Source organism: Centroberyx affinis, unplaced genomic scaffold, assembly GCF_046629955.1.
Source record: "Centroberyx affinis isolate AG114_WGS23_722 - 3 ecotype Tasmania unplaced genomic scaffold, CSIRO-AGI_Caff_v1 ptg002439l_1, whole genome shotgun sequence".
NCBI lineage: Eukaryota > Metazoa > Chordata > Actinopteri > Beryciformes > Berycidae > Centroberyx > Centroberyx affinis.
Window position 1 is genome coordinate 78,458 of NW_027280682.1, and position 13,889 is coordinate 92,346.

The 13,889-nt window shown below is 41.7% G+C and overlaps 1 protein-coding gene across 1 annotated transcript in view; it reads left to right on the forward strand.

Moving 5' to 3' along the window:
• The window catches only part of LOC139656302 (mitogen-activated protein kinase kinase kinase kinase 3-like), a 52,041-nt gene continuing 38,152 nt past the window's right edge, over positions 1–13,889 (forward strand). The window contains exon 1 of the mRNA XM_071533836.1: positions 1–189. Within this exon, the coding sequence (XP_071389937.1) occupies positions 91–189 (99 nt within the window). The 5' untranslated portion in view covers positions 1–90. The remainder of the gene's footprint in view (positions 190–13,889) is intronic.

Below are 13,889 nucleotides of genomic sequence, written 5' to 3' on the forward strand. Positions count from 1 at the left end.
CTGACGCCGTATGTTTTTCCTAAACATTTGTTTTCACACATTTTGGTGTCCGTCTACCGCGCGCGATCGGGACCCCAAACGGCAGGTCAAATGATGAACTCCAGTGTCGACCTGTCCCGGCGGAATCCGCAGGAGGATTTCGAGCTGATCCAGCGGATAGGAAGCGGCACATACGGAGATGTGTACAAGGTAAAACTGCAGCGAGGAGAACGGCGCGGGGTCCATTATCGGACACGGTGTTAGCTAGCTAGCTCTGGCGAGATTTCAGCCTTCCCGTTTGCTTTCCAGTAAGCCTGTCAATTTTGTCGGAATCGCAGCAAACAAAACATGACTAAACGGTGTCAAAGTATTTGCAAAATGATGTATTCACAGTTTGTTTATGTAACCCGCGTCTCGTTTTCGCGTGATTGACGATTATCGGATGCAGCGCATTAAACCTGCTGCTCAGATTCCATTGTCGGACACGCAGCAAAAGACTGGTCACGGCTAATGTTTTATGTTTGTTATTGTTTTGGCCTGTCTTCCCCAACGGTCTGCTGATAAGATGGGCATCTGGTTACAGCATTGTCCTCTAATACAAGGCTGAGGAGCCGAGAAATCACCAGTAAACGTCCAAGCCCTAGCTAGCTTGGCGGATGAATCTGTCCGATTTCGCCAAAGCAGACATCAAATTGACTTTATACTCACAGATAAGTGTGTGTCGTGTCAAATATCGGCTTATGCTGTGGTGTATCTGGTTACACACTGTGGTCTGACTGGTTGTCGGAGGTCGACGTCGAAATATTGCAGTGAATACGTTAAAGAAAAACGACAGACGGAGACGTGTCCGATAATGGATGTGTAGCCACTAGCTGTCCGATAACGGACGCATTGACGGTTAGCACCCAGCGGCTAACCTGGCTGTAGCTGTGTTTCGTGGCAACATTGTACCAAAACGACAACACGCAGTGACTTGTTACAAGCACGGGGACACAAACCGAAGCGACGAAACACTACTCGGTTCTCATTTAAACGGTTAATATCTCGGAGCCGGCGGTGAATTTGCTGAACCGTCTCTGTTTTGCTTTGAAACACTGAGGCAGGGAAGAATGACAGCTGCCTGCCTGCCTGGAAATCCAGTTTGGCTAAAGCGCTCAGGCTCAGCGGGCTACAACGACAACAACAGTAATATTTACCCCCCCTTGTTGTTGTTGTTCAGTGGCAAACAACACTACGCAGTATCTGTGCAGTTATTAGTGAAGGGGGATTCTCGTTACCATGTTTATTGTCTGATTATTGTTGCTTTACAGCTGTTATGTTTGGTACATAGTTTACCAAGGCCCTGTGCTGGGCGCATACAGCCAAGGAAAGGCAATTCCTGAATTACAACCCAACTTAATGTCATAATGTCATTGGGTATCACTCATTTTACCCCTTCTCAAAACAACTATAGGAATCATATAATGCATTTTAGTAAAATACAGAAGAAAAACACAACAAGACTGTCACATATCATGCAGCTAGCACAACAATATATCACAAAATCCTATAGTAATACATTGGGAGATACACAGAAATGCCATAAAGCACAATAAGGTCACTATAAATTCACAATTGAGTACCACAGACATAACTGAAGAATATTATACTCATACCATAGGAGATAAAAATAAATGTAAGTATCATAAGATCACTATTAACTCACTATTGAACATCACAGACACATAAGGCCTTATAGGAATATTATTGTAACTGATTTATGTGGGATGGTTCTGTGGTTATCATGCTAGATCAGGTTTATCCTGTTGATTTGCATGTGAACTGTGTACAGTGTCGGGCTGTACGAAGTTAGCCGTCCACGCTCCCAGCTCTGTAGTTGTGTGTGCAGCAGTCACTCTGTCGTGGAATTTAATTTCACTGCTATGTGAGGGAGAGGCATTTGGCAGACTGGGAATTCATTAAACAGTTTAATGGGACTTGATGGTGTTTGGTTAACCTCCAGGCCCGTTGTGGTAATTACAGAGCCAAATAAATAGCCTAAAAAACCAGAGATGTGAGAGATTTCAGGCTCTCTTGGACACGCAGCTAGCTGCCGTCAGTTCCAAAAGTAGATCGCAAATTTCCTGCTGTCTCTCATTATCTCTTCCCTTTTTTTGTGTTTCCCATATTGTATCCCTGCTAGGACTAATCTTGTTTGTTTCTAATTTAAGTTTAGTATCTTTGCCTTGTTCCAGACACATGGGCCTGCCAAAATCTCCCCGGCAGCTGAGAACTAACTCGGTGGCTACTAGGAGCGGTCACAGCTGATTAATGTGCGCTATACCTGTAAAAAAAAAAAAAAACTAATGTAAGGAGTAAAGAGCAGGTTTAGCTGATACAGATTTACTGAACAGGCACTTGCAGGGTACAGCTAACCTCTTAGTGCAGCTACCAGTGAATCTATTTATGCATGGCAGCATTACAACTATAAATTCTTGCCATTTTACAGTTTGCTGACAGCAGAGGCCTCCAGATATGTAAACTCTGATGAGGCTGATATTATGCAAACTACAAGTTGAGCATGTAGCTGATGTTCTTATTGGTCCCAAAGTGACCAATAAGTGAGTAGGCAGGGCTTTTGGTCATGGGTGTTGTGGAGCTCGAACCTGCTTCCTCTTGGCTGTAGGACGGTCCTCATCGGTGTTTGTCTTTGGTTCACCTGCCATCTGAAAATGTGCGGCTTGGAGAGGAATGTGCAAGCAGGAAGCAAGTGTGTGCCCTGCTAGCATGTTTTTCCACCTGTTTGTTGCCCCGCCTCCTTGTCTGTTTCTATTAGAAACTGTGAAGTAGGACTGAGGACTGAGGGTGAACACTGGATAGAGAGACGGGTCTCCTCACAAAGTCACAGCTTTGATCCCCAAGCAACGGTGCATTGTGGGGTTTGACCAATATCTGTTTTATTCTAAGGCAGGTCCCAGTGTTTTTTGATTGAAGCTGCTGATATTTTGTGCTGATATTCAGTATCTATAAATGTGACCATTTTCTTGCCAATAAATTTGAAGGATTCAGTGTTTCCCCCAGATTTTTACAGCATTCAGACCATCCAGTGATCATAAAACTCTCAGCTGAGGCCCAGAGTAATGAAATTCTTGTGTTGGTCAGCAGCTCCTTAAGGCAGGGTGAGGCAGGTTTCACTGTGGGTTTTACAGATTGTCACCGCTGAAGCTGTTGAGTAAAAAACAAATCTACAGCGTCTCAATTATGGGGGAAGGGATGCTCTTCTATGTTGCAGCCCCTCTTTGTGATTTAGGCCGATAAAGCTTTAATAAAAGACCAATATCAGCACAAAATATCAGCCCAAAGTCATGAAAACCTGCTCCAGGGATACTGCATTAACGCCTGGCCTCGCTCACTGTACCTTCAGATGACATGGGCACACACTATGTATTTACCAATACACAGGATATGATGTAACTGTCCCTCCTGCTGTCTAAATAGGAGGACTGCCTCGTCTTCTCAAGGTGACAACGCTTGCAGCTCGTGTTTGAGGAAGTAGAGACAGTGGGGATAGAGATCAGCTAATGTGACAAATCAATGTAGATAGCACAGCGGGCTGCAGAAACACAGCAGCCATCTGGGTGCTTATGGAGTACAGTTAACTGGCAGGCAGCGCCACCAGTCTCTCTCTTTATGCCTGTTAACACTGCAAAGTTATTTCTTCTTGCTGTTTTTGAGCCTGTTGCCAGCGGAGACAGCCAAATATCCAAAAACGGACACGGCTATTCGCAGAGCGTAGCCATCCGAAATAAACATGCAGTAAAACAATACTTTTGGTCACATTTGCAGGCAACATTTCCTATATAATATCTTTAAAATGTTACCAGTTTATCATGGCCTTCAGCGGAGTATCTGAAGAAGAAGAAGTTGCTGATTAACCTGGGTTTAATATTGATCGGATGCATGATGAATGCAATGTTGTCGCAATGTAGTTAACAGTGTGATAAATGTGGCGGTGGTAACGATTTCCTCTGGCCAGACCTCTGTGTGTGTGTGTGTGTGGCACAGCTGGGCAGCCGTGGTCCTGGAATGCAGCGGTCCACACTTCCTCAGTGTGTGTGTGTGTGTGTGTGTGTGTGTGTGTCCTATTGTTTCAGACTGCTCCAGCAGAGGAAGACGGTAGAGCAGAAAGCTGGAGCATATACACACACACACACACAAACACAAACCCAGATGACTGTATCGTCACACACACACACACACATACACATACACACACGCACAGATGGCTGTAGAGTCACAATTGAAGCAAGTGGCCCAGAACCATCCTGTTTTTGTGGCGGTTCCTCCAGTTGTTTGCTCATTAAAGCTGGATATACAGACCTGAGCCTGCAGTCACAAACCCTCCGAAGCAGAGAAACGTTCCTTAAACCTTAAACCCGCTTGGCCTCAGACCCAAATGGGAAATCTAGTCTCCGTCCTGGCACTCGGGGTTTCTGTTCGCCAAGTACAATAAACCCACTGTACAAGGATTTGTCTCTGCGCCATTGTTGCAGAGATATTGATAATTTTCACAGTTACACACAGTAATGACTGACACAATGTCACGGACGGGGACAAAGCAAGACGAACCAGTAATAATGATAACTCTTAACCTGTCACTCTGCATTCATACAGTCAGTGTTCAGTCACTGTGTATCCAGGCAGCGAGGCGTACAGTTTGGTTTGTACAGTTTTCATGACATCAGAATTTTAACTTCAATGCCTATACCAGGTTTAAAGGTCCCATGTTATAGGGAATTCTAATACATATATGATCAAAGATGGAGTGGTTAAATCTAAACTTATTGCACTTTCCAGACAGTTTCAGACTAATTCCAATCAGCAGACCTCGTTTGAATTAGAGGAGCTGCTGGTGTCGGCCAATCAGGGTCCAGTATTATGAGGACTTAATAATAATACATTTTGTTGATGGAGCGCTTTACATGACACGCAAAGACACTTCACAACAACTAAGGGAGAAAGAAAGCACAAATATATAAAACAATTTGTACAATCATGATGATAATAAATAAATGAAGATAATAAAATAATGACAGGAGTATTGAGGTTAAAACAGTAAATTCAAAAACAGTGATGATGCTTTGTTGATTGCTGGAGAGGCAGTGGGAGTCAGATATTATTATTGGCAGATCATCACATCAATCATAATAATGGTAAGATTCACATTCATTCACTATGACTAATTCAGTTCAACTTTTAACTAAAATGCATGTATTTGCAAACCATCACAAAGACCATTAAACTTACCCTGAGCTATAGATTTAAAAACAAAATCATGAAAACTGAATAATATGGGAGCTTTAATATCTAAAACGTCAATTTCACTGCGATGCCACAGTAAACAAACAAAGCACCACAGAGCAGCATGTTACACACTGGACTTTGACGCTCTGTAGCAGCTCCTTCACATTGGGTTTTGATGTCGGCTGGGTGTCCGTCTTTGTCGTCCCTGTAAGCCAAATAGTGCCGTATTTGGCTCTTGGCAGTTCACCAGTTCATCAGCCAGTGTAGGTGAACTGGGCTTCAGTTCAAGACCTGCTGGACCGTTTGATGCTGTTGCCGTGTTTTTAGTTGTTTGACTCTTGACTGCTACAGTTCACCGTCGAGAGCCAGGCCGACGCTCTGTCTGTTCCAGTCCTCCTCCTCCTTATAACTATTCCAGTCTGCATGCCATCTGCACATGTATACGCCCTCTGCAGGGGACAGTTACGTGGTGTTTCAGCCTGCAGAACACCTTTGGTCAAAGTATTAGGGATGGGACGATATGCTTATCTCACGATGCGATATATCCTGAAATGTTTATTAAGGTCAATATTGAATTCAGTCCTACACGTCATTGAAGCAGTATTGAAATGTAGGTTTCATGACAGCGCTACAGGCTTCAGCTGAGGAGTTGGTATGGTGAAATTATGTTGCCACACCAGAAATAGGCCTGGCCTCATTTACATTACCAACCCATAATTTGAGTAACCAGGCTGTGACTGGCAATGGCAACTTTTTTAGTCAATGGTGATGGGCAATATTGCCCTCTGCCACGGTAATAATTGTCAATAAAACAAAAATCTGCTTTATGAACATGCAACTAGGATGGGATAACTTTTCAGCGAGGCTTGTTTGGAGCACCTCAGGCAGAGTGAAACTCTGGTACTGAATTAGTTGAATAAATCTTGGAACCATTACAGCCTAAGTGTCAAATCCTATTTTGAGATTGTGTGCTCATGTGATAGAGCTGGGAGTGCACCAATCAAGCCTGAGCGACATAATACAGTACTTTAATACAGGTTGAATACTTCTGGAAAAACATTTACATGAACAATCAAGAGAGACAGGAATATTTGTCATATCTCCTGTCTGGGCGCTGTGGTGGCTTGTAATGTTGGTGATACAGGAAGTTAAGCTTATTCTACTGTGAGTCTCTCTGGATAAGAGAATCAGCTAAATCCTTAAAATATAAAATGTATGTAAATGTGAATAATTTAGCTTTGCTCAAGCCCAGGTGCAGTGCTGTAGGATTTTTCTGAAACCTCAGGATTTCTTCTGGGGTTACGCTGACCGGCTGGCAGAGGCAGCGTGCTTCAGTACAGAACTCTGTGTGTGTGTGTGTGTATGTGTGTGTGTGTACTGTGTACAAGGCATACTGTGCAGAGCAGGAGGAAGTACTGCGGACTTTCTGAAGAAGCCAAAGAAAACTGAACTGTGTGTGTGTTCTGAGTGTACGAACACGTCGCCCAGATGATCTCTCTCTTTCTCTCTCTCTCTCTCTCTCTCTCTCTCTCTCTCACACACACACACATACACACACATTGTTGGGGTGGGTCAGTGTAGCAGGAGTGTGTGAAGTGTGTGTTATGTGACTTCACAGGTCAACACTAAATGTGGCTGCTGTGGAGAGAGAGGCGATCATATTCTTATATCTTATTAAACATCATTTGCGATAATAACTTTGAACATTTAGAAATGGAACAGTTTGTAACATGAGTACACAAACCTTCAACCTGCAGCATTAGTTGATCCAGTGATCCAATCCTATCACATGACTCTTGTGTGTGTTTTTGAAGAGTGACAGACATGCAGTGACATGCAGTACACTATGATAACCAGAGGAAACCAGTTCATAAGTGTTCATAATCTCTCACAATGCAAAAGATATCCATCTCAAGTTATTTATTCTTATCTTCAGTCTTTTTTTTTTTTTCGAACTGATTTTTTATTCAACGCACATAATACAGAGAACATACAACTTGGAGGAGATGCATATACAATTACTTTCTGTCTTTCATGTCTGTTCTGAACATTGTTATGAAATACTTCTTCTTCATTGGTAATAATAGTTTTCATAATACATAAACATGAGCAGCACCAATCAAACACCGCACCATTCGTACCACCAATGAATTAACAATACAATAACTGTAGTATTGACCTAACATACTTTGTGGCTTTTATCTTCAGTCTTAAAGTCCAATTTTTCCTCAAAACCAGTTCAAATCTCAAATACAATCATAACACCCCCCCCCCCCCATGTTTCAGTGCATCTCAACCTTCTTTCAAGACTTTTCTTGAATCAGGTCACATTGTTGTGAAACAAATGGGATCATCTGCCTCGTTTCAAGACAAAGTTCTTGAAATAAGTGAAACTGCATTGGACACAAGTGAAATTATCTTGTGCCGTTGGCATTCATTTTAATAGTTTCCACTGCAGCTCCACTTATTTCAAGAATTTCCTTGATTTGTATTGGAAAGTGCTATTATATTACAATTGGCAAACCCTATCATTTAATAAAGGAAAGGTTTTAATACTGAATACAGGATTAAATGGCTTGTCAAGGTGAATGTTTTTTGCTGTGTACTGAAAAGAAAAGCTGCTCTGCTAAATTTAAGTGGCCTTTAGAGTTTTGGGACTGTTGTGGAGTGTGTGTGTGTGTGTGTGCATTTCTTGATGTTTGCATGAGTAAGTGTGTGTGTTGTGTTTTGTTAAAAGACAGGTGCACTAGTTAAAATCAGTTCACTGCATCCAGCTTCTCACCTCACCTGTTCTGCTCCCTGGGCCATGTGTCTGTTCTAACTGAGCTGCAGCCGTCAAGACTGAGCTTGTCCTGCACTGAATTGTATAACTCTCTGTGCATGGGAAGATAATAGTGGTGAGATTAACACCTATGATTAGAGTAGTTGTTGTTATACATTCTCATTTGGAATCATTTTTAGTGAAATATCAAAGTATATAAAGTTGCCTAAAGTGAAAGTAAAGTTTGAGAACCATTGGCATAGGCGAAAGCAAACACATTTTTGAACTAACTGCTTTTAAGTTTTAAACATTTTTAAATTAACAACTCTTAAGTTGACAATACACTTTTCCCACTGTTTTTTAAAATTTATTTTATGTAATTTACTTGTTGTGCATCAATCTCAGGGAGCTGCGAACGCAATTTCATTGTACTACTTTGTTGTGTAATCGTCTGATTCATGCAAGCAGTTTATTGTGTCAGGATGGTTGTAGAAAATTGTAAAAATATCTGTGAGGGAATTCTGTTGCAGTACCAAAAGTACCCAAAATCACAGGGAAGAACAAACTTGTGGGTTGCCAACAGTTGTAGTAATTAAAAAATGTTTCAAAGCAGCATATACATAAGGATAAAAGATTGAAAATGAGATAAATTGCTTGTTGGCATAGACTCCAGTAAAGCATGGCAGTTGGAACGTGTCTTTGATCAATCAGATATCTCTGCTGACACTAGGCCTACCTGTTGAAGAAGTTTTTAACTACTGAAATTTCCTGGATGGTAGTGACATAATTAAACAATGCGTATGCAAATTGGGAAATGCACAGTCATGAAATGAGCAGGAAAGAAGCAAATGGTAAATTTCTTGAGAAGGGAGGACAAGAAGGCAGAGAGAGAGACTTGACAGAGTGAGTGCTTGTCACAGCTTAATGCATTTAGTTAGCTTAAAGGTTAGAGAAGCGTGCTGCTGACTGGAAGGACGCCTGTTCCAAAACCTCAAATCGCCTGGGAAAATCTCGGCGGGGGAAAGTGCATAACTAGCTGCTGTGGAAGTAGTCGCCCCAAGCGAGGCCCTTAACCTCCAGCTACTGCAGTGGAGCGGCTCAGCAGCCAGCAGCAGAAGACTGTGGTTGTGCTGGGCAGCTCCCACATGGCTTGTTTGTGTGTGTGTGTGTGTGATTGTGAAACTCTCCTCCCCCTGCAAGTAGCTCACCCCCTGCCCCCAGGCAATTGCTGTAAATGAGAATGCGCTATTAGTCAGCTCGTCTGTTCAAATAAGGGTTGAAAATTGTCAAGAGACAGAGCTGGTAAGTGAGCGTGAGATAGGAATTACAGTGGAAAGTTCAGCAGGAGAGTTTGTCTGGATAAACATATGACACTATGAGAGGAGTGGAGGTGAGAGAATGGGTCAAGAGAGCCATTGATGTGGGGGTTTTGGGATTAATTTGAGGATTTTAGGGTTTATTGGCATACAATACCTATTCATTAACTAATGGAAGATCAGTTTTACTGCCCTTTTTTCTGCTTTTTTGCCTTCCTCACCACATTTAAATTTTCATTTTAGGAATCTAGCTAGGGCCACACAATCATGTAACTGTAAATTGTGATTTAAGATAATAATTGTAACATTTAAAGCTGCACTACAGCAGCCCCGTGAGAGATGACGGTTTATGTTTTTGACAGTTTGAAGGACTTCATCACCCATAAATCATGCATGGGTTATGTCAGTAACCTGCATACCTTCTTCTTAGTGTCTGGTGGAGGTGGTGAAGGGTTTTAGCCGTCGTTGGTGAGTCCAGCTTTCTCTGAACTTTTGACGCATTTGACCCATCTTATACACACACTAGGAGCAGTGGGCAGCCGCAGTACAGCGCCCAGGGACCAACTCCAGTTCTTTTGCCAGTGCCTTGGTCAGGGGCACTGACAGGAGTATTAACCCTAACATACATGTCTTTGATGCCGTCACCAGCGACTGTATCGGCACCAGAATTTAATTTGGGCAAATGGGGATGAATCTACAGCATCTCAGTTAGGGGGATGGGACACACTTCTGTTGCAGCCGCAGTTTGTGATTTAAGACAGGTGTATTTTTACATAAAAATCTTGCCTAGGGCAGCTTTAATATCATTTACCAAGTATCCACTGTAGTAAGTAGTCAAGATGTTGATATAAGATACAAAAAGTGGAGTACTTTTGTTCCTCAAATCAATAAGATTAATAATTGTGATTACAGTATCCAGCAAAATAACCCGAATTATCATTTTAGCAAAACTGGTGCAGCTCTGCATGTAGTTGACGCTCAGAGTGATTTAGATAAAGTTATCAGGTTGAGGTTCAATATCTTCCTTGAAGTCAGTTTGAATAGACATACTGTTGCTTGACACATTGTCTGTTGTGGAGATCAAACGTGAGGTGAGACCCTCTGGTCACGGGACGGTGCAACTGAAAACCAGGACACCCTGCTTCCCCATCAAGAGTAGATAAAAGTAGTAGATAAAATACAGGTGCGGGACGGGTGTGACTGGACAGGAGATTGAATTAAGATGGAAAGGAGATTGAATTAAGCTCATAGTTTAGGCTAATTCATGAATCTGCTCTTATTCAGTTTCCACTGCTGGAGACTCGCCATACCTCTTGTACCGCTGCAGCTAAAGTGTATTCCATGCCACAGGAATGGACATAGTAATTGAATGAGGAATGTACATTTGCACCATGATATGTGTAGCCTACTGTCTATTGTATGTTTTGCACCCTTGCGCTCACTGTGTGTGCGTATGTACTGTGCTACTATGTAAAATATCGACCAAGTAAAGCGATTCTGACTCTGAATATGCAGCGGTTATGGTGAGAGGAAGAGGATGGGGAGGAAGAGGACGGGGGAGAGCTAGAAGACTGAAGTAAATAAGCGGGGAGTGAACTCTGACCTTGCCTGAGTTAGTCCCTGAATCAAATGCCCGAGAGCTGGGCGATATATATCGATATAATATCAATATTGTGATATCAGACTAGAGATCCTCTGTGATTTTGGTTATCGTAATATCATGGTTTCCCTGGTCTTAAACTCTATTACAGTTATTGTTCACAGTTCTACAGTTTTCTGAACTTATTTGACTGTTTTCACTCTAGTGTTCCAGAGTGAAATGAACAGTGAAAGCCTCGACCTGCTTCTCCATCATATTCACATTAGTCTACTAATACTCATTTCTCAAAATGTTCGTAAATATCTTCTGAAAGCACCAGCTGTCATCCCCAAAATCAGAGACGTTTTTTTTATTTTATTTGGCTATTTTTCCCCCCCAGACACTCGTCACATTGGGGTGAAGAGATTCTGCTTCTTCTGTCCACTGCTGCTGAGACGGCTTGTTAGCTTTCTTAGCATTTCTCATTGGAACCATGAAACCAAGAAACCATGGGGTGCGACTAGTTGCAAACTTGAGGCTCATTATGCCACTCTTGCTTTCAGTGAGGAATGCTCTCAATGCTAACAAGCCATTTCCCCCTCCAATGTGACAAGCAAGTAAGAAAAATAACTAAAATTCAGTTGGCTCACAGCAGGAAACACCCAGGTTTGAATTCTGGTGCCGGCCCTTATGCCACATTCATGTCATATTGGATCACGATAATCATACATTGTTGTTGTTGTTTTTTTTTATATCGATAACACAATATGTGTCACGTATGCAAAATCACTTGTTAAATATTCAAATTAATATTCATCCCACTGAACACAATGGCAATGTTAGCTGTGATGTCAAATGAAACTGAAATTTCTAAATAATATTCCTTTAAAATGTTTCATACCTCCATTTTGTCAGAGTTTTTAAATAAAATTTGGTTGTTATCATCAGTTTGGACAGCAGAATTGTGTGTCATGATATCCCAAAAATCACCATGTCATCACCATATGATTCCACTGAAAGACGATATGCGATAATATTGAATAATCGCCTAGCAACCTACTTGGGTTTGCAGTAAATACGAGCTAGTCCTGCAACTTGTGGATATTACAGTGAGATGTGATGAGCAACACCAAAACACAAAAAAGGAAAACATGAGTCTCCTACTGGAAATGAATGGAAGTATTACATCTCTGTTTTGTTTCATAACCAGCTGCAGGTTAACAGCCCAAGCAGAGGGGGGTTATGGGTGATGAGCATGGTGTGCTACTCATGTTTTTTTTTTTCTCGGTCAGAGAGAGAGGAGAGAGTGAAATGCCTCACTGCTCCTCCATTGAGCTGGCCATATACTGAGTATACCACACACACACACACACACACACACACACACACACACACACACACACACACACACACACACACACACACACACACACACAGGACCATGTTAATTATAATCATTCCTCGATCTTTCAGTCCCAACTTAAAATAGAGCTCAAATGACCGCTCAGACACACACACACACACACACACACACTCTCAGTGAAATGATGATGTCACTGTTTGGGATAGCATTTAGGCGGCTAGGTCTACTAGCATGTCTGACTATCACTGAAGATTAGTTAGACCTGTTAATGCTACGTATGTCCTAACAAGTCTGCAGACAGGTGTGTGTGTGTGTGTATGAAAGAGAGAGAGAGAGAGAGAGAGAGGGAGGAGCTCTCTTGCCTCATCTCTTCCTTCCTGTTCTCTTTCTCTCTGGGTGCAATTTCAAATAGATTACCTCACAGTTTGTACACACACACACACATATCTCTAATGGAGGTGTTAATGGCTGATGTGTGACCTAAGCTTCTCCATTGCTGTGCAGTGTGAGCCCACATGCTGATCTGGCCTCACGCTGCATGGAAACAACATGGAGAACTTAGGCTTTGAGGGGAAAACACACATTTCTTCAAACATTTGTCACTTGGTATTTCTTTTACTGTTTTTTTTATTTATTTATTTTTTTTTGTTCTGGGGAAATTCTTCCAAGTCCCTGCAGCACAGCATCTACTCTGTCATCTTAATCTGACTTCTCCTCCTCCTCCTCTGTTTCAGCAGCCAAACACTTCAGTCATTCAGGCCTCAACCAGTCAGCCAGCTGGTCAGCAAACAGCCAGGCTGTTGATGTAGTAGTGATGTCACCAGTCAGTAGACGCTCATTTGCATTTTAGCTGTTGAGTTGCCGCTCCTCTCCAGAGTGTCTTACAGTGAGTGTAGAATAAACTTCAATTCCTGTATCACCAACATTAAAACCATCTGTTTGTTTGTTTTATCATCATCATCATACGAGATAACTCAGACATTCCTGATCAATTTTTAAAAACATTTTGTTCTCTCCACTCTCACATTGCTACATTTTTAAAATTACATCGATTAGATAGATGGATGGATGGATAGATGGATAGATGGATAGATAGATAGATAGATAGATAGATAGATAGATAGAGTACTTTATTTATCCCCAAAAGGAGATTACAGTGTTGCAGCAGCAATTCACATAAATGACGAAAAACACACGCAATGAGGTAGGTAAAAAGTCAGAACACGAAATTACAAAATATATATATACATATATATATATATATACACAAAAACTACACTACAACTATTATAAACTATACATCTACAAGTACTATACTATACAACTACTATACTACACTACACTACAACTACTATACCAGATAAAAATAAATAGAATAAAAAGTAGAATTTTTAACTGTAAGGCAAGCTATTGCTATTAATGTGCAAATTAATGTAAAAAGTGCATTGTGCATTGCCACTCAGAGCTTAGGTGGGGCACTTTGTTTGTGTGTTCGCTCATTCATCTGTGTGTTGTGCAATATCACAGACAAAACCGATTGGCTTTTGATAAGATGTGCAGGAGTGATGCATCTTAACAAGACTTACACTGGTTGGCCCAAAGCAGAGC